Raw genomic sequence first — 25,599 nt, 5'->3', positions numbered from 1 at the left:
GTGGGGGGGAGAGAAATGTGCCACTACCTCCGGAGCAATGAACCATGTGTTTTGCTTATAATCTCGTCATTGTCGTTTACAGTCACCCCTAACATCGACACAGATGCTATTTTCAGAATGTAGTAAAACACAAAGAGGCTAATGTTGTGGCCAAAAAATAAATAAATCAGCTCAAAGTGAAAGGACATGTGCATAAACAGTAAAACACGGTTAATGGTGACAGCTTAATATATTCACAGCGAAATTTTGCTCAGTAAATCTGTCACACACAGCTTTGTGTGGGGGTGGTGAGTATATACCAAATCCCCGAGTGCCAACAAGATACTTTACCAAAAATAATTACTTTCTTTTTTTTTTTTTTAATTAATTTATTTTTTAATATTATTTTCAAGTGAGCGCTGCACTCACAAATAGTCCCAGCTGTTTCTTGGTATGATCTTTTGGACCCCTTAACACATAACCATTATCTGTTACCATGGGGACAACAATCACAGAAGTGAAGTGCATTTTTATAATACTTAAAATTGTGACATCTTCACAAATTAAATGGGGAAAGCAGCCCCTCCTGCTCCTGTCATGCAGTAAACTGCATCTTTTTTTTTGTTTTTTGGAATCTGCATTATGTTGTGTGGCAGAACTTAACTGGAAACGTTTGGTTTCACAACATGCGTTTTCCATCTGGCCTCTCTCATTCAGCCAGCATTCGATGTGTCCTCATCAGACAAGTGAACTTTACTGCTGACCTCTCATACAAGTGGAAATCTCAGAAAAAGAGAACAGCAAACCAACAGAGAAAAACAGAGTAAACCTTTACATTTAACATTTTATCCCTGCAGAGCACACAGGATGCCCTAGTTCTGAGAAGTAGTAACAGAAGACCTCAAAAGACACTACCAGAAAGGAACTGCTCCTTCTAACTCAATAAGCTAAGAATTGCTCTGAAAGTACAAAAGTATTAAAAGCGAAACAGGGACACTAGGAAGGAGAAAATCTAGCAACAATCTGACAAACCTAAAGGCCTGAATTATTGTTGCCTCTAAATAATTCTGTTTCTAGGCCTCCTGATTTATTCTACTTTATCATTTATTTGGAGAGGACAGAGAAACGCCTGTTTCACGTAGTTCAAATGAATCAAATTTCTCCCTTTATTTTTTGCCCTGCTTTGGTCTCCTCCAAACCTCTATGTAACATGAGCATTTTGAGGCTACGATGTTTGACTTCCTGGTAGCAGATACCACACTGTTCTTTTGGATTTTTGCAGCATTTCTTGAAGACCACAGCTTTCAGTTGATGATAAGAAAATAACAGAATGATTCACACGGCAACAAAAATGAAAAGTGGGAACAGTTATAAGCAAAAGAAAAAGACACAAAATAACATTATATTTTAAAAAAAGGAATAAACGGCTTATATTTCACAGGGATAAAGACATAAAAAATACACAATGGACATCAGTCGCGCCTTCTTCGAGGTGTAGTGATACAAATATACCAACAGACCAATTATAGCTTCGCTCACCACAGGTGTGCAATAATATTTACATCAATCATTTTCTTTAGTTTCCAGGGTCAATGGTCCGTTTCTCTAGCCTTTAAGTGCGTCACCCAGGAAGTACATAGTAGTTTTTTTTAAAATACTAATATTCACATACTAAGAAATACTACCAAAAAACAAGAATTAGAGCAAAATTTGTAATATATAAGTACCAACAGTGTTGTCTTCACCTCCTCCAGTTGACCCACAACTTTACACAGCACCACTGCAGATGTCAGACAGTAAAAAACACATGGATCCATTGCAGAAAAATCTTAAACCTGCATTTTATCTTAAAAAAGCATGGTAGAAACCATTGATGTAGGCTCATGTCTTCAAAACTGGGTGATATAACGATAGCAACATCGACCTTTGATACCATCTATGGGTATGTATGATGCAGCTAGGCAGCAAACGTTATCAGTCCTGCTAATCTGTAACAGACAGCGTTTATTTATCAGGATAACAAAAGAATTTGTGTCTAAAAAAAATCAGGATTCGCTTAAAGTCCCAGTCTGAATCTGAGAAAGGTCTGCCAGCAACTAGGCCTGTCTTACCCGCTCTGTTTGATCAGCAATAAAAATAAGAAGCCTATTCACCAGAAGCACAGCACTACCTCTGACAAGCTTACAATATTGTTGTCTATTCTGTTTTTCATTTCGCGTACTCTCTAAGAGAATACCTGCCATATATACTGTGTGTATATACACACCTTACAGTATTGTTACTGCATTTTTCGATAAAAAATCATCAAAATGACAAAAACAGCAACTCCAACTGTACCAAGTTGCTGACAATAAATGCTCTGATAACCAGAAGCGATGAAGTAAGAAAACATTAAGAATGTGAACAAAGGAGTTCAGTGAGATGTGCCACTTAAAATGACTGATTCTCTTATTTCTGATTTATTTTTTTTGAACAGGCAGTTTCCTAATATTGTTCATTTGGGTGTTTCCTTAATAATTGGTGGCATCCTTCTCTGCAAATGACATTGCTCAGTCACAATTAGACGCTGCATTAGGATCCGTAAACACGTAAAAAAAAAAAATCGTAATTCGGATGCCTCAAAGATATGAAGATGAAAGAGAATTCTGAATGAAAAGAAAAATGACAACAGATGTAATTTCTTGCAACAATAAAGAAGCGCTGATTTCTAAATAAACTGGTGCCACAAGCTACAACATGACATCACAACAACAATGTCTAAAGTGATGTAAGAATCCAGCGCACGGGGCCTTTATGTCCCATTTGAGTGGACTGAAGTGAGCTGTGAGTCATCTGAAGAGCTGCAAATTAAAATAAAAAGAGAGGGGAAAGAAAAAGAGAAAACTTTTTATTCAAATTAGCATTTTTTTTTCTAAGTAGGTCATTAGTAAAGAGGGACTCTGGTTAAAGTTAGTCAAGCAGAGAGTGCACAAGCCACAGCTGCACTTTTAGCTTGGTATTGATGTTGTCCTCGGTACTTGGGTCGCCCTTTGACTACACCAGTCGAGTCAAGGATGGGCCATCAATAATTTATATGGCAGCAATACAAGGAGAGATAAGAGATGTATATTGGGAGGAGAGCAGACACAAGATGAGCCAGAAAGATGTGGATTTGAAAAAGAGAAGCGAGATGAAGGCAGGCAAGATATTGGGTGCAGGAAAAAAGTAAACATGGGAAAAGAGGGAGAGAGAATGAGCCAAAAGGGCACAGCGCAGGTTAGAATGTGTGCAACGCAAATACACTGTGGGGAAGATGAAGTGGTTATATGACTGTTGGACTCTGGATGGCAGGCAATACAGGAAGCAAAGAAAAGCTTTCCATCAGTGACAGCCCAGGAGAAAGAAATACAAGACAGGGATTTCAGAGGAGGGGAAATAATGACAAGAGAAATGCCTCAATTCACTTGCTCCCTCCAAACAGTGGATATCCATTACCTGTGCCATGAGGGGGAAGACAGAGTCAGAATGCAAAAAAAATAAATGATAAAGGCACTAATAAAAAAGGAGGAAAGATCAATGATAAAAGTCCCTAGGGATTTCCTATGGCCACGTTATTTCACTCTAAGATGCCAAACTGCATAAAAAATGCCCTACTTTATCTTCCACAATGACATTACTTATTCTAAAAAAGAAGAATTTCAGCTTCACTGATCAAAGTATAAGCTGTGGACTTGAAATCTGGAAGTCATAGTGACTCTAGTAGCTTCATACCTCAGGACCATCCCAAATGCAGGTTCTATTAGTTATGTTTCAATTGTTTCATGTCGGTGTGATTTAGTAACCTGTTGGTCTCTGCATTGTTGGCATGTGCCTAAATGTTCCACAGTATTTCTTCCTTCCTCACCTATCGACTCCCCCTAAACCCACTGGCAAAGGCTTGTTTACTCCAAATACTTCCATTTTATCCTTCTGAAAAGGGAGTCCAAATTACATTCCCAGGACCAGTGTTGGTCAAGTTATTTGAAAAAAGTAATCAGTAACTAATTACTGATTACTTCCCCAAAAAAGTAATCCTGTTACTTTACTGATTACTTATTTTCAAAAGTAATTAGTTAATTAGTTACTTAATTACTTTTTAAAAACACGATTTACAACCTGAAGAGGTGATAAAGCGATAGATCTCTCAGCCCAATTCTACTTTTTCTACATAATCCATCATACAAAATGTATTCAAATGGAAAAGTCCCTTTTTTTAACTTGTTTTACTTTATGCATCAAGCAAAAATGTAATTATATGCAACATTCACTGACTGGAAGAAATTTGTTTAACATTTAAACCTATTTTCTGCACATTCCAGCACATAAATTTTTTATTTTTTTTGTGTTTACACTCACTCTTTCAAATAGATGCAAGTAAAACACAGCAGAAAATAAATAAAGTCAAAGACTAGCAGTCCTTTTGCTCTATTTTCACCTGTAAAGCAGGAGTAGGGTAGGCAGAGGTTTACCCTGGTGCAGGTGTGCCGCAGCGGTCAGTGGAAGGATACGGCAGTTTCTCTGTGAATTTCCCATTATGTGGTAGCGCACTCGGTGCTTGCTTGGAAGTTTAGGGGGGGTTTTTCGCTGTAAAAAGAAGTTTTCTTCCCACGCACGATGGACGCTAATGTTTTTGTCACTTTTTATGGAATCAAACTTAAAGTAAGGTCAGTACTTCCACGCTTTAAACGCTGCACGCTCATACTCTCTCCAGTACTCGATATATGATCCACTGTTGATCTGCACACAGCTGTTGTCACAAACGTCGCACTCGCTTACGTCACTGTCGTGAGACATTCTCGCAAAAAAATCACGGTTTTAGTAACGCAGTAACGCAGCGTTCCTACGGGAAAGTAACGGTAATCTAATTACCGTTTTTGCAATAGTAATCCCTTGCTTTACTCGTTACTCGAAAAAAGTAATCTGATTACAGTTACTGCCCATCTCTGCCCAGGACATCCATCAAAAATGAGCCAAAGTCAGGTTTTCCAGAGCATTTCTTTTGACTCCAGAAGAACTTGCTTCCCCTAGAATATGAGCTTAAATCAAAGCGTTACACTGCATTTCGAAAAGGGTTTATAGGGAGATGCTGTCCTTCTGAAGAATCGGTTTACGTTTTGTCTGTGCCTCGGGACAGATTGCTCAATATTGTAGGCAACCTTCTTCTCAAGCGCGAAAGCCAGCAACCAGGACACGCAGGTCTCACATTTAAAGCTGCTGACGGAGTTTTTCTTGTGTCCAGGGAAGCAGTGATGACATATGTTAATTATTAAAGCGGGTGGCAAGCCCCTTTAAGTGACTAATCTCTGTCCTTAGCTGAGGCAAATCAAATACAGCCCCAGCTCTTTTCCATCCACTGCTTCTAATCAGTTCCTGATTAACACTTGGCAAACTTGGCAAACGAGTAGACAATCAATGCCACTCTCAGAAAGCAGCGAAGCAGTGGAATCAAGGTTTTGAAGGATGATACTTTAACAGCTTCAATCATGGCATTAGGCGTTAATACAAGATGCTGCACAATGAAATTCAACTGATATATAGGCATTCCTCTGGTGCCTGGTTTCAGCGTTGATGTTCTAAAAAACCATGTGAAACTATTCTGATGTGCAGCTGAATATCTCTTAAAGCCTTTTGCCTGCAGCTATTGACAGCAAACAGAAGCATTTTTCTGAAGCTGTCATCCAGTGCCTTCAATCTGTCCTTAACAGTTTTACATCACAGAACTATTCTGATCCTTTTTCCTGAGGTCTTATCACCTTTTAGCTGCTGCATTTCCTTCACTATAGTTCAGAAAGCCTGCTGTGTCTAAACAGAGTGCACACAGTGTTCGCACTGACGTCACGCCTTTGCCATTGTGACTCATCACAATCAAACAGATAATGATGAAAAAATAATAACTTCTCTGGAGCACTGACTCTGAGCCTCACAGGTGGATACTGTAGTCGAGGTTGGGTTATTGAAATGCTGCATGCACAGCACCAGCAGCATCAACAAGGAAAAGCTTTCAGGTCAGCATTGTGGCAGCAAAAGAGAGCAGCACAAATGCCTTTTATATGTGCTTCGGTGAGAGGTGCATGTGCAGGCTGACTGCTGCGGCTATTATAAGTTGGTCTTGTTTGCTGAGGCTTTGACTCTTTTGTTTATTTAAAAAAAGTCATTAATTATTTAAATGACAAAAGTTGCAAAGAACACAGCTAATTTAGCCATGTCTGTATAATACTAAGCTTTGGCATCCCAGTTACTCTGGTACGTTGGATTGTTTATTCTAAGATTCAGCCGTAGGATAGCTCATTTTATGTGTTCCAGACAGGAACAGCCAGTGACAGACTGCAGCAAGAATTTCAAATTTAAAAAAAAAAATGCTGAGGCAATGATTGATACAAACCCCTGGTAGAAATTGTGCTGAGAATTTTAAAATCTGAACACACCATCCATCCATCTATCTATCTAATACTTTTTGCTTCAAACTGCCTTATATCTGTGATCACACTAATTTAAAAAGGTGCTGGAAACAAATCACAGAGCTGCTGCAGATTTGCTGGCTTCACCTCCATGATACCAACCTGATGCGACTTGAATCCATCCCATTGAGAACTGGTGACAGTGGAGGCCATCTGAGTACAGTGAACTCATTGTGATGTTCAAGAAACCAGTTTAAAATTATTTGAGCTTTGTGACGTGCTGTGTTATTGTGCTGGAAGCAGCCATCAGAAAATGGGTACCCTGTGGTCAGTAAGGACATGGTACTCAGGTAGGCTGTGGCATTTAAACGATGCTCAGTTGGTACTAAAGTGTTAAAGAAAATATCACCATCACAAACCTAATCCGTCAATACAGGCAGGTTGAATTTTATGATTTCATGTTGTTTACAACAATTTCTGAACTTACCATTCGAAAGTTACAGCAGAACTCGAGACTCATCCAATTGCTGAATGTTTTTCTAATCTTCTGTTGTCACGGTTTGTTGAGCCTGTGTGAATTGTGAATTGGGCGATCGTGGCTCAAGAGTTGGGAGTTCGCCTTGTAATCGGAAGGTTGCAGGTTCGAGCCCCGGCTTGGACAGTCTCGGTCGTTGTGTCCTTGGGCAAGACACTTCACCCGTTGCCTACTGGTGGTGGTCAGAGGGCCCGGTGGCGCCAGTGTCCGGCAGCCTCGCCTCTGTCAGTGCGCCCCAGGGTGGCTGTGGCTACAATGTAGCTTGCCATCACCAGTGTGTGAATGTGTGTGTGAATGGGTGGATGACTGGATATGTAAAGCGCTTTGGGGTCCTTAGGGACTAGTAAAGCGCTATATAAAATACAGGCCATTTACCATTTTGTGGCCTCAGTTTCCTGTTCTGATCTGACAGGAGTGACCGGGTGGGTGCTGCGGCCCAGTGGATCAGCAGTAAACCAGTAATTTGTGACATACTCACACCAGTCTTTCTAGCACCAACAAGCATGCCGCATCCAAAGTCACTTTAATCACATTATACCTCATTCTGATGCTCGTGTTGAAATCCAGCAGGCTGTCTTCATCATGTCGACATGATTACCCATATAAACATTGCTGCTGTCATGTGATTGGCTGAATAGATATTGACGGTAACAATCTTTATTCATTAAAAAAAGGTGACATCTTTTAGGGACAGATTCCTCCATACTCTAGGGCAAGGGTTGGCAACCTTTAACACCCAAAAAGCCATTTGGACCCAGTTTCCATGGAAAAGAAAACACTGGGAGCCACACATACTTTTTTGCATGTAAAATGAAGACAACACTGTACATATATGTATGTTATCTTACTTTTCTCCATACTTGGCCTACCTGGGGTTGAAAGGTATTTTAAATGACACATTTTTTAATTTCATTCAAACTGTGAGTCTTTGGAACAAAACTCCTTTACATTGTGTGCTTTTTATTCGTACTGTTGGATTTCCATTTCCATTATAATCATGTCTTGAAAAAGAGTTGTTTAGTGTGACTTTTGGAATTGATTGGGGGAGGTAAGCTGCACAAATTTGCCCAAACTAATTTGCATCTTAAAAATATTTTTAATCTGACAACCAGCCAGATTGGGCAATTTTCATGTTTTTTTCAGCATAGCCCAAATGAGTTTTTCTAAACAAGCCTAGTAATGTCACACTTTGTGCCACTGTGATTTTTCCAACAAAATAAACTCTCACACTATCAGAGCGCACACCCAGCTCTATATGTTGTCCTAAAGAGCCAGTGAAGCCTTTGTAATATCACAGATGTTCACCTGAGGCTAACAGTGCTCAGAGGGATTGTAAACCTTTGCAAGAAGCCTTTTTGGATTTTATGATAAAACCCCTCAACTGACACTGTTTTATCAGACACGAGGTGAAATACTCTCTACAGATAAGTAACCACACTTAGTTTCTATTTTTCAATCCATAACACCAGAACCACTGATGTAGGCATTGCATGTACCTAAGACATTAGGCTAGCTCTTACTGTGCTGCATCTTAAGAAAATAAATATATAATCTGAGGCAATAAAATATACCTAGGAGTCCAACTTCAAGTAGGCTTGAACTTGTTGAATTAACAGGAAGGAAAAATGTAGTTCAACTGAGAGGTGAAACTGAAATTAGAATCCCTCTGACGTGCAGGCATGACTTGAAGCATAAAAATGATGCACCGATAGAGCAGGAAAAAAACTAGGTTTAAAGACGTAAAAACACATACGCAATCAGTCACGTTGACTTTCAGATTCTTTTGCCCCGTCTTTTACCTCAGAGTAGAAACACGCTGTCCTGTTATGTAAACTCTGATGAAACCAGGTTTCTTCAGTGTAAAAAGAATTCTTGAGGAGACTGAGATGTAAGTTGTAGAATAATTTACTGTGTTAACTCGGTACTAAGCAGAACTGGGGCAATCACACGGTTTTCCACCTCATATTCTGAGACTATCCTTCCACTGGGACCATTTGAACATAGTTCAGACAAATATTCTGTTCATCCTCTCATTCAGATAGGATACTTCCTAAACTTTTTCCTATGGCTCAGCTTTCTGACTTTCATCTGCCTGCAAACACAAGTAAACACACTCTAGGCAGGTGCCAGAGAAAGGGTTCAAGGTCACCAATACAGACAGGCACCCTAAAGAGGTATTGCTATAGTGCAGAGCCCCTAGACTTAACCCTAGACCTTTTGTTAAAATCCCCATCCTGCCATACTTTACTTGTGGATGTTGATAATGTTGGTAGTGGTTTATGAATGTAATACATGGAGACCCTATTTACAAATCAAAAAACACTTCATCTTTTTTGCTTGTTTTTAAGAATAAAACTCCTCATTATGTTAATTTTGTCCTTATTAGAATCCTCAATTATAAAGCACCGTGATATAAATGCAACATTCTTCATCATATCGGGTTTCAATTACAAGTTGACGAGATTTAAGTATATTTTTGCCTTTTGCCTGATTGCAATTCAAATTACCTATAATAACCATGTTTGGAATTCCTCAACATCATCTGCAGTAATCAAACTGCATATTCCCCCGCTGCACTTATTCCGCACTCCACAAACAAATGTCTTGTCGGTTTGCCGATCATCTCAATTTGTCTCTCATATAAACATCGCCCTGACGTGGGTGTATTTTAGTAACTTGATTAGCCAGGGGTGTTTACTTAATTGCATTACTGCAGTCGGCATGAAATGAAAATTTCTCACGCTTGAAATGTATTCTGACAGCGGTGTGGCATTTTGATATCTTGACAAGCTAAAATGTTTTGATGGCTGATGCCAGAACAGTAATGATGTGGAAAAAGTGGAGCTATCACACGTTAAACAGGGTTTCAGTGGGTTTCATGTACCGTAGATTCCTTTACTGCATGAACGGTTGCTCTTTAGCTGTATATGAAGTACGGTAGATTGTTTACAAGCGGATACATTTTCTCTCTCCCTCCCCGTATCAAGTTATTTCCCAATTTTTCACGTTAAGGCGAACAAAACTGGAACATGGCCAAGAAGACGAGACACTGATGTGAGAGCGCCTGACAGCAGAAACAGGTGCTGGATCTCATGAGAAATGATGCGTGTCAGCAAAATTTACCACGATCCATTCTCTCGCTGGAAAAACTCGATATTAATTTCAAACCCAACCAACAAGATGAAAGGTGTTTCACTTCATTGTTCACAGAGGCATGAAAGTTCACTTAGGATTATTTAATAATGCTTTGCTTTAACCCATCTATTTAGCACATGAATGATTTACAACACAATATATTGCAGCTATGGGTACATAGGAAATGTGTTCAGCAAATTTGTATGGACCATCTGTTCTCTGTAGTCTTTAGAGGCTTGTAAAACAACCCTTAACCGTAGGCCTCCCTCTTAATGACACATTGTGATGCTGATTGCACCTATGCATTCATTCATTAAAAGAAGTAGTTTAAGTCGCTTATTTTTTTTGAGTTGCTATAAACCTCTCCAATAACATTCGATTAACTTGAGTAAGCACAAAAACACCCCCTCTTTATTTTTTAATAAGAGAAAGGTAGGACTGGGTAGCACTATAATTCCTTTTCTTTGGATATGTATGAATAACATGGCATTGCTACTAATTGATTACACTGATGATTCTCTCCTGTATCTGTGCTAACATGAAGCTCAACCCAGCAACCCACTACACTCATGGTGTCACAGCTTTGCATTCTTAACAAAAACCAAAAACAAAGGAGTTTCCATGACAAACTCTCTCTGGCATGTACAGCGATAAGAAAAAAGCATTTTGTACTTTTAAGTGGAGCCTGACTTGTTCCTCAAAAATAGTTCAATCAACTGAAAAAGGCCAAAAGACTAAACCATCCTATGAACTGAAACATAAAAACATAAACCAAAAGTACAACTTACATTTTAAAACTTAACACATTGCAGACTGACAGTAACAGCCTATTTAGTCCATCACAGGCATGATTGAAATTAGGGCAGTTGCCAATGTCTACGTTTACTACTTTGCTTGGCTACTGTGACAAACTGCACCCCATTCGCACACTGTCAGGGAATCTTTCTGGCAGCTTAATGGTTAATAAATAAATGATTGGTTTCCAGATTTTGTATTTTTTTTTTTTTTTTTTTTTGATGTGTGCACTATTCCTCTGCAGGTCTCAACTACAGCCTGGTTTCCTAAATTGACACTCGTTCATGAAAGCTTTGAGAATATCTGACTTCCTCTGTCATCTGTTGTCTGATTAACTTCAGGATTTAAGTTTGGCATGACTTCATTTGGTAGTTAGCCCTGGGATCAATGGGAATAACACTGGTTTTTAAGCTATTTGATTGTAATCCAGTAAATATAGGAAAATTCTACCATCATTACCAAACCATGGAAAATGTTTAAGAGAATCCATCTCATTACTGTTTTTATATGCCAGTTTATTTTACTGTCAAAATAAAATGAAATGTAAGCTAAGTGGTTATGTACATTTATAAATGTAAATATGTACAACGGACATCAAAGTTTGACTGGAAATCAGTCAGTCAAGATCCACTGATTGAATCTATTCCAGTGATTTTAGTTATATCTCATAGTACCACATTTTTTTATTAGGTCTGATTGGATCTGTTCATTTGCATAAGGAAAAGGCATGAATTAATATTTATAAAGGATATTTAATATTACATGTTTTGTACATCAAGACTTCTTTTTTTCTACATCAGTGGCTCATGATTTAGCTGCTTGTTTCCAAACCATTAACTAATTGTTTGTCTGAGATTAACAGTCGCAAAAACATGTGGCCAGTATTTCATATTAAGCTTTTCGATGTTACAGTACAACAAGAAACAGGGACACTATTATATTTTAATGTTATATTTTAATGGCCAATACCCTTTTGATGTAGTGGGTAAGCCTGGCCATAGCTCTTTGTGACTTCCTTTTTATGATTGCATTAGTTCACCTTGACGGGTCCCAAAGTGCACAAGCGAATATGTAATTACTGCTACCCATGACAGACACCTACTGAGGAAATATCTCATCTTGCTCTTACCTCATGAGTACCAACGTGTAGAGCTGAGGACACAAATGATCCTGACAGGATGAGCTACACTCTAGAATGATGCTCATGTTATGATGAAGCCACAGCAGAACAAAGCCCAAATCGCTTGCTTTTTATGCCGCTTATCGGCTTTTTTGATTTTACGAGAAGGCTGAACAAAACTCCTAAGAAGAGGCTTCATGCAGTCACCAAACAGTACAGTAAATGACAATGAATGAAAGCTTTGTGATTCTGACAGCAGAAATAAGTTTCTCAAATCCACTGGTGTTGCAGTTTTGTAATCGGGCATAATTACACAAGAAATTTGCTTGAATTCAATTTATTTTCCACAGATAACAGAAAAACAACTAAATGGAGAATTATGAATGAGGAAAGCAGTTCATATTAATGAAGTCTATAAAAAACAATCTGTTTATACCGTAAACAACTTAAAGCAAATTTTTAGTAGTGCAACTTTTTCATTGCTGAATTATGCAATCATCTAAATGCAGATCAGATTTGCATGATTTATATTTTTAGTGACAACATAAAGGCTTTAGTTATTTAAGTTCAGAGGATTTTAATAGAACATAACTGAATAAACAATAGTAGCACTTGTAGAGCTGTGTATTATATCATATGATTAGCAGTTCACCAAACTGCCTGTTTATTCCTCACCTTACTGAGAGCTGTGAAGTTTGTTGTTGTCATTGTTGTTGTTTTTTTTTGTCTGAACTTTCATTGTTAATCCCTCTAAGAGTATGGCTTCACAAGACAAGTTGCCTTTAATGGTCTTAAGAGATATACTCTTGACTTAAAGTTCTCACTATTATGTTAATTTTCCTTTCTCTCAACCCCTCAATTTAAATCTAAACTCCTAATGTCACTATTGTCGCATTTTCTTAGCAGAAGCAGACGGAGCACGCCGAGGTGAAATCATTCCAGCTGAAAAGTGAATATGATAAGTGTTCCTAAAAAAAGAACATCACAGGCTGATGACACAGAGCAGTTTAAGAGTATCTGAGAGCAGAGTTCTTCTTTTCATTTTAACTCATATATGTCAAAATGAAACATTTTTGCTACAGGGCCTTTGTTGCAGACTGTGTTTGAACTCAAAAATCCCAGCAGATGCAGAAGTCTGCTGGGTATCAGTGTTGGTGTCAAGCAGATATTGGATTTGAATCTTAAATCAAAGAGCATTCTTACTTCATAGATATGTCTATTTGATTGATTTCATTTCAGCCGCTCACACAGTAAAGGAGTCTGTGTGTGTCTCTGCACTCACAACCAAATATTGATATGTGGTGGTTTCATTCTGCAGTGGACGGCTGTAAAACCAATACAACTGTACAATCTACTGCAGTGTACAGGAAACTAATGTAATAAGCTTTCTAAATCAGTGTACACAAACAGCTTTTTCATTATTGATTGGTTAGGACGAGAGGTCCTATCAATATAGTTGTGCAACAGCTTTATATGGACCCTGGGGGTAACTTATCAAGAACCCGGAGGAGGAACGGCCAATAATTTGAATCACTTGTATTGACCTTTTCAGTGTTACCACTTTCCAGTGGTTGGTTTCCAAGTATTTACTCTATTACTTGCACTTTGGTTGAGACCTTTTAACACCCGTTTCGCATGTCTGGAGATTAAAGTCTACAAACTGTTGCTTACAAACACCTCACATTATTCTCGATGCCTCCAACTTGAAGGTTCTTCCTGATCAGCAGCTTGCAGGTATGGTTTAAATTATGTGTGCTGAACTCACCGCTGGGACATATTGGAAATTGTGTTTGATAAGGGCCCCTTGTTTTGTTGATTTTTTGATACTGGGCTTGTGAATGACAAATAGAGAAAGACTGATTCTGGGGTCTTGAAGCTGCTGCTATAAATGATAAAAGGTTTGAAATGAAATTCTTTCAACTTGCCAAACGGATCCTGGAATTTCCACTTCCCCTTCAGCTCTCCATGCATGAATGTTATTGGTTGAACTGGCTTTCTCCTGATATTTCCTTGTTTAGGATACTTTGGAGAAGCAATACACTGTCCACACACCAGACGTCATTTAAATATGTGATTAACACTAAGCGCTTATTTTCTTGGCATATTATTGTGCTAACAAGCACTGGATTAACTGACTACACTTAAGAGGTGTGAGAGGCTCATTAGCCTTTATACTTAATTTAATGCAGAGACCTTTGTTGTTATGAGATTAGATTTTCTCTGCAGCTCAACTAATAATACAGCTACTGTGACGTATGATATTATTGGTAGCAGTATGCATCACATTGTACTTCTAATAGTGCTGCCAGTCTCCTGATCCCTAAACAAAATAGTGCAAGTGATCTGCTGTTTCTGTTGCTTTGTTGGTGCTTGTCCGATGGGGTAATTTTCCCGCGAGGTGATAAAAATGCCAAGAGGACAAGGCAGTAAACCCACATGGAGATAGTATAAAGCACCATACATCAATTTTCAGTACCACCACCCCACCCCGAGTCAGACTTATTTTTATTCCCTTTGACATTCTGAGCCACGCTGGGTCCACTGAAGTTAACCTCACAGGACCTTTTCATCATCCTTAGTAGCCAACAAAGTGAAACAAACGATGACCATTTCAGGTGCATGCAAGATGTGTGGGCTGTTGCAAGTAGCTTGCAGCTACATCACAGAGCTTTTTATCAGTGCTAAAGCAGGTGTAATAAAGCAGACCACTAAGCGTGACCATCCCTGAAGACGGGGATGGAGTTCATCAAAATGCACCTACTGCTGCACTCGGTTTAAGTTATGGTAACTGGAGGGCTTTGCATACGGGAGGAAAGACATTGTCTTGTACTCCCAGCAGCTTCCAGGATGTTATTATAGTGATGGAGGAGGTGTTTGTACGTCTGTACTCAATAACATTTCTGTTTGACATCATAACACAGTAAATTCTCCCCAAATAATAAACACCCCACAGTGTTTCTTTTGGGTGGAAAAAAATCTATATTATAACAAGACATTTCAGACTTTTACACTATGTTCTCCTACAACTAAAAAAACCTACTACTTGTTTAGGTACAGCTAACTAAAACGAGCAATGACCCTCTTGCACTGTGACAACGGCTCGGCAGCCCTTAATTGGATAAGTGGATGGATGGATGTCAAATATCTTGAAACTGCTTAAAGCTGTCATGTTCCCCGTGGATTCCCCATCCTTTGTTGTTGTTTCTAGTGTTATCTTATTCCTATTTCCTTGCTCGCTTGTCTCTGTCGTCATGATTAATGTTTGTCTTCACATTTCAGTGTCTTCATGTTTCTGTTACTTATTTTTCTTCTGGTCACATCATGTTTTTTTTGATAAATTTTGGTTTTACTTCCCATTTTTGTTCCTTTCCCTCCACTGTGACTGTGACTTTCATCTGCAGCCGTCTGTAACTCCTTTGCACCTGTACATATCTAATTACCATCTGCTTGTGCTCTGTGTGTTGTCCTTGTACTTTATTTTTTTCCTTTTCTTATTGGACTTTGATTCTTCATTTGATGGCCAATAGCAGCTCATTTTATCAGCTGTGCCTAATCTGGATTCTGTGTTTGGTCTTTCTAGACGCAGCACGTAACAAGAGTGTTTTTTATGATTTAATGTTCAGTCAACAATGAGACTCAAGCTTGTTATAAGTAAAATCAGTAAGTATGCTACCCTGTAGGAAAGTGCATTATGCTCTGAGCACCAAACATGCATCTATCATTTGCTTTATGCAGGTTTTTTACCAACAGCAGCAGTGAAGCAAATTGTGCATTAACTAACAGGTTTGTTTCCAAGTTAGAAGACATTTTTCAATCTGGAAACTGGAGCTGAACTTCCACCTGGAGCCATTTCAGGTTTGTTTTGACCATCTATGCTTGATTAAGAGTTAAAGTAATGGTTTGTGTCAAAACAGGCCCTTTTATAAAATGTCTAAAAGCTCGATTTTCTAGATTACCACAGAGCTGAGTTCCATCCAGTATTAAAGTGACATCACACGGATGAAAGAATAACTAGATCATAAAAACAGCTTACACAAAAATGACTTATGCGGTCGTTTCCTGAGGGGGACTTTGTAATATTCAAATTTTTTTGTAATCATATTTTCCATTAGGGTACAGTTTCTACTATATAAAGATACAATAATACTTTTAGGTGTCCTGCGTCTGGCTGTTTAAAAAGCGAGAGAGTTCACCCTGTTAATGGCCACCCATTCTTTACTGTGAATGATTTCCCACAGTGCCCAAGCTCTGCAGAATCCCTAACATTTTTTTAAAACTTTGTTCTGTCGTTAATCGCCTCCTGGGTAGACAAAACTGAATTATTTAGAGGTTGAATAATGGGGTACACTCAACATTAAGGAACACAGATACTAAGGTGAGGCGTGACACAAGACAACATTCATTAAAGGCTAAACAGAGTACCGCTGATTGGATGAAAGCCCAGAGGAACCTGCAAGTCCACAAGTATTCAGAGAATTAGAGTACCAGAGACAAACTGTGATGGAAATATGACACATTAAGCAATTCTATGATCGTGCCAGAATTATAGCAGCGAAGACATAAAAGCCAGAACAAAGTAGACGCAGGTCCAAGGTCTACGGCTGGAAACATCATCCGAATAAAAACACAAGGAAATATCAAAGTAGGTTGTTGTTTACCAAAATCTACAAAGAAATTACTACCAGGGTTGTCCTTGGCCTAAGTCTTTGGTGGTAGCGGTCTCTGTCCCAGCAGATGAATAATGTAATGGAAGCAGTTGTGAAATTTCCAGTAATTAATTACAAGGCTCTACAGTTTGCGTCCACTTCACTTGCCTGCTTCTCTTGATGATTAAATGATTAAGATAGGATAAGATAAGATAAGATAAGATAAGATAACCTTTATTAGTCCCACACGTGGGAAATTAATGATTTCAATCGATGAAATCAAAGGCATAAAAGAAAAATACGAGCATAATTTTCTCATGAAAATGGTCCAACTTCAGCTTGCTTGAGGCGTTTTCTTAATTTTACATTACAATGAAAAAATGCTTTTATTTCTTTTGTTTAGGAACTGCTTGTAAGACGAACAGTCTCTGTGGCTTTCAATTATTGCTACGAGTAATGATAATTTATTGATTAAAAAAAAGCTGAATGAAATCAAGATTTTTATCTCCAGTAATGAAATAAAAATACTTTGTTGCATGTTACACAAAATATTTAAAGGGGGAACCATTAAATTATACAAAAGCAAATTGTTTTTATTGTTCACTGCAGTTTAATTTGCCCACTCATTTCTGTTCAATTTCTAATTGTAATTTTAGTTGTGATGACCAACATAAAGGAACTGCGATAAAAAGCGCTATATTTTAAAATATTTATCCATTGATTGCATTGACCCAGACTTACTCTGCAGTGTAATTCGCTGAGTAATCTCACTAATCTCATCAAGTCTGATTAAAACCCACTGTCAACATGACGTCTGTTATTCTCAGTTTGATGGATGTTTGTGGACAGAACGCAGAGAGTGTCGGTGCTTTCATCTGTGTCTTTACCGTTAAACAAGGCATAAATCAAGCTCTTTTACTGATTGTTAAAATTTCATACCTATTTCAAAAGCCAGCCCTCAAGCCCATAATTAAAACTAGTATGTGAGGAATTTAACATATCCGTTCAATGCATTAATAAAACCTCAGCTGAAAATGTGAAGGGATTACAAATTCATATTAGCAGAGGGATGGCTCATCACCTTATTTACTCTTGTCTGACTTGTTTATTTACAACGAAATTCCTCCAAAATAGATGAGCAGAGATGAAATATGATTTATTAACAAGGAAAGGAAACTGTGACACAGACATCTCTCCAAAGGCGCGTGTGCACCAGCCCGAGCCCCATTGAGCCATTGTTTATGCAAAATGTCAGCTGACATACGCAGCACTGCTTGTATGAACTTCAAAACAACCTTGCTACTGAGCTGCATCATTTTGGATGCCAGCCCCACTTTGAAACATCGACAATCTCTCTGACATATGAAGGGCATGCAATGTATTGGAGAGTTTCTTCTACAGTCATTAATATCTTGCACAGGTGAGGAAAACCCATAAAATATAACACGATGAGAGTAATAGTGGCAACTTACCTCATCCTGGTAGATGAAGAAAAGCATGATAGACAGAATTTCCAGGAAGAAGATGAGCAGGAGCAGGATAAAGAACTGTGGAGACACAAAGTGGAGAGTGAAGACAAATGAGTCATTGAACTCATCATTTATCAGTACAGTACAGAAGGACAACAAAGGAGGATAATAGGAGTCTTTATGTGGAGACTAAATGAATTGGACAATAAAAAGAAGAGAAAACCAGCGTGTTTGAGAGAAAAGTAAGGAAAGCAAGAAATGAGCAGAGACTGTCAAGGAAAGAAGAGTCAGCCAAATAGGAGCGATTGAAGCCTTTATGTTTCTAACTGACAGGTCAAGAGTACAGAGAGAGGCAGAACGAGAAGGAGATGGGCTATCAGTAGCACAGCTTGGGAGAGGTGATATACAGTTTTCTTCTACTTTTAAATTTGTTAGAGGAGCCCCATTTTATTCCTCACCAGTCCCTGCCATCCTCTCCTCTCTATAGAGGCCAGGCGTAGCTGCTTGATGGGCGATACATCTTCTTCCTGCGGGTCCATTTGAGTGCTTAAAACAGTTACGAGCTCATCCATCACCTACTCTGCTAGGACATGGCTCTGTCTCTCACACATGGAAGTGAGTGTCTGAAACGCTGAGGAGTGAAACATTTTGAGAGGCAACTGTACAATGATCCTGAAGGTCATAAAACTATCTCAATGAAACGGCACCACGATTATCGGCTGATCTCTGGGGACAAATACATGTACACACGTCAGCGTTATGCAGCAATTGAAGATTGAGACTGGTCGAGCTATTCTAGCTGGCAGGCTGGCTTAAAGGTTGCAGGCAGTCAGCTTCCCTGCCCACCCTTTTAAAAAGCTGACATACACTATATCGCGAAAAGTATCCACTCACCCATTCAAATCACTGAATTCAGGTGTTGTGATCACAGCTGTGGCCATAGATGTATAAAAATCGAGCACCTAGGCATGCAGACTGCTTCTGCATTTATGAAAGAATGGGTTGCTCTCGGGAGCTCAGTGAATTCTAGCGTGGCACCGTGAGTGATGAATCATGCAACTCTGACAATCCGAAAGATGAGTCTGGGTTTGGCAGCTGCCAGAAGAACCGTACTTGTCTGAGTGCATCGTGCCAAGAGGAGTTTGGTGGAAGGGGGGATTATGGTGTTGGGCTGTTTTTCAGGAGCTGAGCTCGGCTCCTTAGTTCCAGTGAAAAGAGCTCTTAAAGCTTCAGCATATTAAGACATTTTAGACAATTTCATGCTCAAAACTTTGTGGGAACAGTTTTGGGATGGCCTCTGAGAGAGCATCAGTGCACAAAGCAAGGTCTATAAAGACACGGATGAGTGAGTTTGGTGTAGAAGAACTTCACTGGCCTGCACAGAGTCCTGACCTCAATCCTTTGGGATGAATTAGAGCAGAGATTGAGCGCCAGGCCTTCTCAGTATCTGACCTAACAAATGCGCATCTGTAAGAAAATTCCCATAGACTCCTGAACCTTGTGGAAAGCCTTCCCAGACAAGTTGAAGCTATTATAGCTGCAAAGAGTGGGCTGGCATCATCTTAAACCCTATGGATTGAGAATGGGATGCACGTCAAGCTCATATGCGTGCGATGACAGACGAGTTAATACTTTTGGAAATAGAGTGTATCACAACCACCTCTAAAGGAACTCGTTTTAAGGAGAGGCTGAGCGTGCGACTGCTGTGGTGACCTCAACTGCAACAATTTTAGAGCCTTATTTATGGGACAATTTAATGTTAATGGATATTTTTCCCTCATTCTTAAATCAAATTCACATTTTCTTGGAACTTTGTTTACATAAAGTCACTTTCTTGTTACTTTGCGACCTGAAATCTAAGCCTCATATTTGTCTGCGTATATTTGTTGACACCCTTAAACGAGCTGAATGAGCTGTCAGCTTTCGTGTTGGTGATGCTCTCAGATGTGCCGTCAACTATATCTTGTTTTGATATTGAAGAAAGTGTAAAAATAATTTTCATGCAGGGTTTGGAGTTAAAGAGATTCTTTTATGGGTATCTGTTTGCTTTATTTGATTCATGTAAGAGAGCTGACTGAGCCATGAGGGACAGAAATGAGCTTTTGAGTAAATTGTGACAAGCAGCAAGCAGAATTTGTTCTTTTCCTTTTCTTAAATAGGACACTTGAGAGGTTCGGGAAACAAGTTAAGAGCCGGCATTTGGACTGTTAGTGCTGCTTCGTACCAACCCTTAGGTAAGCATTTTAACAATATCATTATGCACTGAACTGAGCATGGGAGCATACTAACCTTAGCATGTGGCTCAAAGCACTGCAGCGCAGCATTACTTTACACTCTTGTCTGGGTTTTTTCAGCTCAGACAGAAACACTGAAAGAGCATCACAGGGGGTTAAAACACAGTACAAGTAAAGTTTTCATGGCTCCTGTGTCCTCTGTGTATTCCAGGTGTTTTCTTGACAGTGGATGTGAGTGTTGCTAGTTCACAGGACTGGCATCAAGTGGGCCCCTAAGGTCTTTTGGCAGCACCTGCATGAATGAATCACTAAGCGTGGAAGGGATGAAAGTCTCAGTGGCAACCCTGGAAGGTGATAGACCGACTAGGTATCAAACTGATGGCAGCATACAACCCACGGTGCGTTTGACTCACTTGTGCTCTTCTTCAAGAGGCGCTCTCAAATAACCATCTGAAATCAATTTCTATTGTTCTGTCAGCCTTCATTGTCTGAGCGATAAAGACCTGCCTTGTGTGAAATTCCAGTAAACACTAATGTTTTTTAGTAGCTAAAGAAGTAAAATAACATTCTCTGATGTGGATTCAAGAAATTCAATATTTTGGGATAATATGATTTTTTTTCTCTCATGAACAGTTTTGCAAAAAAATATATATTAAAAAATATCAACAGACAGTTTACGTGTATAATTAACATACACTAATAAATAAAGCAAACACACTCCAGCAAAACTATAAAAATAGCAAGGATCAAGTCTGATTTTCTGCTATTTTGACTTTTGCAATAGAAATTCAAATTTACATTCGGTGCAATGGTCAAACTTTCAGCGCAGACTGATTTTGCCGCAGGCATTCTTCCCACTGTTATAACTGCATTTACCATTTCTTTTCCACAAGAAGCCAGACGGAGTCCAAATATGAACAGAAAACATTTGTTTATCCCAATAGCAACAGAATTCAGTCATTTTTAGACTTGTACAGAGACACATATACACGCTAACTGGTGTTAAGTAGCATCCATCCATCTTCTTTCGCTTATCCGGGGCCAAGTCGCGGGGGCAACAGCCTAAGCAGAGAAGCCCAGACCTCCCTCTCCCCAGTCACCTCCTCCAGCTTGTCTGGGGGAACACCAAGGCGTTCCCAGGCCAGCTGAGAGATATAATCTCTCCAGCGTGTCCTGGGTCTGCCCTGGTGGGACATGCCCGTAAGGCATCCTTGTAAGGGTAAGTTAAGGTAAGGTTTATTTATGGTTTGGGCATCCTTGTCAGATGCCCAAACCATCCTTGACTGGCTCCTTTCGATCTAGAGGAGCAGCAGCTCTAGTCTGAGCCTCTCCCGCATGGCTAAACTTCTCACCCTATCTGTGGGGGAGAGGCCAGCCACCCTTCGGAGGAAGCTCAATTTTGCAGTCAATCTTGTTCTTTCAGTCACTACCCACAGCTCGTGACCATAGGTGAGGGTAAATTGAGAGCTTCCCTTTTACACTCAGCTCCCTCTTCACTATGATGGACTGGTACAGCGTCCACATCACTGCAGCTGCAGCACCAATCCGTCTGTCGATCTCCCGCTCCCTTCTCCCATCACTCGTGAACAAGACCCTGAGTTACTTAAACTCCTCCACTTGGGGCAGGAACTCATCCCCGACCCGGAGTGGGCACTCCACCCTTATCCAGCTGAGGACCATGGCCTCAGATTTGGAGGTGCTGATTCTCATTCCCACCGCTTCACACTCGGCTGCGAACCATTCCAGTGCAAGCTGGAATGCTAGGTAGCATATGAGGAAAATTCTTCATTCACCAGGTTACTTGGTCTGTAATGTACACACACACAGCAAGGTATCTTATTTGTTAAATAATTGTATTAGTGCTCCTAGTGGCAACACCCCCAAATTATAAACCCATAATGCAATTCAATTGAGGGAGTTGTAAAAAAAAGAAATTATACCATTTTTTTTTTATTTCTGCTGTATTACTGAATATTAAATGGAGGAGGTGTAGAAACTGACTTGCCAATCCCAAGGGGGCCACTGGAAGAACTGCAGTTTTCTGCACTTCTGCTCCAGCTTGATTATTTATTCCTGGAGGTCACAACTTGTTTACAGCTCCTGCTGCTGCTGCTGGAGCCGCTTTTCAGTTTTTACAAGTTTTTTAACATTTTTCTATTTATTTTTTGAAAGTCCTGCATCACAACCCCGATTTGGGAACACTGCATGTTTTAGTGAAGAAAAACGCAAAAATGCTATTTATATCCTCTCTTCAGTCTTTCGGTGGTTCTCCGTGTTTTGGGGTGTGTCTCGCAGTCTGTGAAATTACAAGCAAGCAAGCGGACATCGTTTAGAAGGAGAAACCGGCACTCGCCAGCGCTCGCAAAACAAACAGACTCATCCCCTGTGGCTCTCTGCATATTTCTCCATCACTCTGCTCTTAATAGGAAGTTTTTAACTTCTCCTTTAGACCACAGGCAAAAACCACACTCAGTGGAATCGTTCCACCGCAGAATACTGCTTTCTGCTTTTCTAATATAATACAAGAAAGCTATTAAATAAGCTTGAGGAATTTCAAGCTGCTGCTTTCAGTGGGTTACTATTATCAAAGGGCTGAAGAAATTAACTGTAAGTGATGAAAATCCATTTGTGAACTGCATAGAAATACTAATAATAATAAAAGCAATAACAGCGTGCCAGTTACGTCGAGTGCAGAAGTATCAAGCAGTTGCTATCTTGATGACATACAATTCATTTAATAGGACAGAGGCAACTTCCCAGTACTTAACTTTCATAGCAAAATGTATTTTTCTGTGTAAAAGTGTTGTTTTAATTCAGACGTAAAATAGGAACTTTTTTTCTTTCCAATTTGCTCTGCAAAGATGTTGTCTAAGAACACTCAAATGTTACATGCAGCAGGCAGTGGAGATACATTTTTAGATCATCATGCTTTAATTGTGCCGTAGTAGCTTGAGCTCAGACTTGTAATGATGTATGTGCAAATGACGTGTAAGCAACACATCACCACCAAACCTTAAAACTGAAGTGGGGTTGTTTTGTTCTGTCTGTGCACTCGCAGCAATAAATTATTAGAAACAAAGACTTGGATCCCATTACCGAAGCAGACTCAATATGTTTCCCCTGAAATGTCATTATTCAAACTGAAATAGGTTATTCTGTTTACAGCAGTGGCTTCCAGCCGCATAAGTACAGAAAAAAAAAAGATTTATAGAAGATCAAAGTAAAAGAAAGCAAAATGAGGCTTTTATGGAGTGAAAACATTACAGCTTACAAATTTGTCGTCAAACGAGGCTGATTTTTAAATAGTTACTCTGATTCTTTGCTTAAGTAAATAAGTCAGTGCATTAGTAGCACTGTAGCCAGTTGAAGAGGATCTACTGTTAACACACACAGAGACATGAAATCTTATAAGCAGCCCTGTGCATTCACTGCTTTTGTAAGGGGTCACAAAGTGGGATGTCATATAAAATTTACCCTTAGGAGTTACAACAATGGAGCTTAAACGGAGGAGGAGTAAGACATTTATAATCGATAAGCACAAGTACCTCTATAAGCAAGATAAAAGTCAAATGGCTTTATTCCAGTTGTGGCAGGCTGGTGTCCTGCAGGTTTTGCTTCCATTACAGTTTTTCGTTCCATGCGAGCTAATGAGCCACAGCTGGCTTGTATCTCGCTGATGCCTTCAGGGAGCAGCAAAAAACTGCAGGACACCAACTCTGGATAACAAGAATAGATGTCTTTTTTTTTTTTTTTAAGAAAAAAAGTGTTGTATTTAAGTAGAGTATTTCAAAGCACGTGTTGTAATTACTCACTTGAGATCTGGGATTTATTTTTCTCTTCATTTAGCTCTAATATAGCTGAAGAACAGTAGCTTTTATTGGTCTATAAAGACTAAAAGTGAATCGAACACATTATGAAAATTTATGTAATGGACTCCAGAGGGTTCCTTGCATATATGCTCGTGTTATTTACATCATGACTTGTTTGGGCAGCACTGCTGATATGGCTCTGCAGCACTGAGTGGCGCCTTAGGATGAGCTGTTCTCAAAGTCTAGGCACGGCGATCAATGCATGCTGTGATTTCCTTGCAGTATGAAAGCGTCAGTAGCTCTTTGTGTCTTGACAGACCAGCAAGACTGGTGAAGCAGTCACGTCAGCCACACAGTCCATGAGAGCCTCCAAAATCAATATCTGAGCCCTTTAGGCCTTTAGCGTACATGGAGGGAAGCGTTTGAGGTGATAGCCTTGTTGTTTTCATGCGGTGGGTCTAAAATTTTTACAGTTTCTATCCCTCAGACCCATGTGAGGGTGTTCAGTGCAAACAGCCTGCGTCCACTTTCATGCAGTGATCTCACCTTTCTTGATTATCTGTCGGAAGAACCGCCACATTTCTTTAGTGCCCTTTGATTCAAAATATATTGACTTTAGAAACTGACTGGTTTGAAACATGGCTTTAATTACCCATTTCCTTGTTGAAAATGGAAGCGTCCCCAAATGGCTCATATTTTCAAATTAAATGGACAGGGTATTGGATTTGTGTGCAAATCTGTTTTAATGACCAGAGTTCACATGAAACTCCAGCTAAAAACACCTTTGTTATCAATAAGTACATTTGTCTATCTGTAACATGTTTTTGTGACTTAGACGCAACAATTACACAGAAAAATTAATCATAAATTACTGATCATCTTAATTCCTGTTTGTGATTGGTGCAAGGAAATGTGATATTCCTATTTCCACAAAAGACATGTTTATTCCTGGTATCACTTATAAATGTCAGTGTTATAAAACATATTTTATTTGCTCATAAGCTGGAGGGCAATGCTCCATTTTTGCATGCACTACGTCAGTAGAGTCAGAGGAACATGAACAACAATCTGACTTGTAAGTGTTCAAACTTTGTCCAACGCTTCCCTCTGCGTATGCTAAGTACTAATCTTGTACAGCAATCTCACTTGATAAACAAGTTTAATTACCTTGTTTTGCTATATTACTTAGCAGCTCTTCACCAAATCAAAACAGCTTACAGTAGGGCGAATGGATTGTGTTTACTTCTCTAAAGTAGTTTTATTTCATGTAACAGCAAGTGGTGGCGCAGACACCACAGACAGTAAGTTAACACAATGGTGGGTCATGCAGGGAGATTTCTTGTTATTTCACAACAACCTCCAATCCAACAGCTCCATTTTTTGAATGGCCGCTTGTGGCTGGTTCAAATAGTGAATGAAGATGTTTATAGCCTGGTAGAAATAGACTTTATAGCTACACTG

General features: G+C 39.3%; 1 protein-coding gene across 2 annotated transcripts in view; it reads right to left on the bottom strand.

The window, feature by feature from the left end:
- The window catches only part of tspan4a (tetraspanin 4a), a 172,598-nt gene that overhangs the window by 23,916 nt on the left and 123,083 nt on the right, over positions 1-25,599 (bottom strand). For both annotated transcript variants that reach the window (XM_082535689.1, XM_082535688.1), the window contains one exon: positions 18,099-18,173. In XM_082535689.1, coding sequence (XP_082391815.1) covers positions 18,099-18,173 — 75 coding nt within the window. The remainder of the gene's footprint in view (positions 1-18,098; positions 18,174-25,599) is intronic.

Source organism: Aulonocara stuartgranti (assembly GCF_965226115.1).
Source record: "Aulonocara stuartgranti genome assembly, chromosome: 1".
Taxonomy (NCBI): domain Eukaryota; kingdom Metazoa; phylum Chordata; class Actinopteri; order Cichliformes; family Cichlidae; genus Aulonocara; species Aulonocara stuartgranti.
The sequence above is the reverse complement of the archived record's forward strand: the minus strand, read 5'-3'. Positions and strand labels throughout refer to the sequence as shown.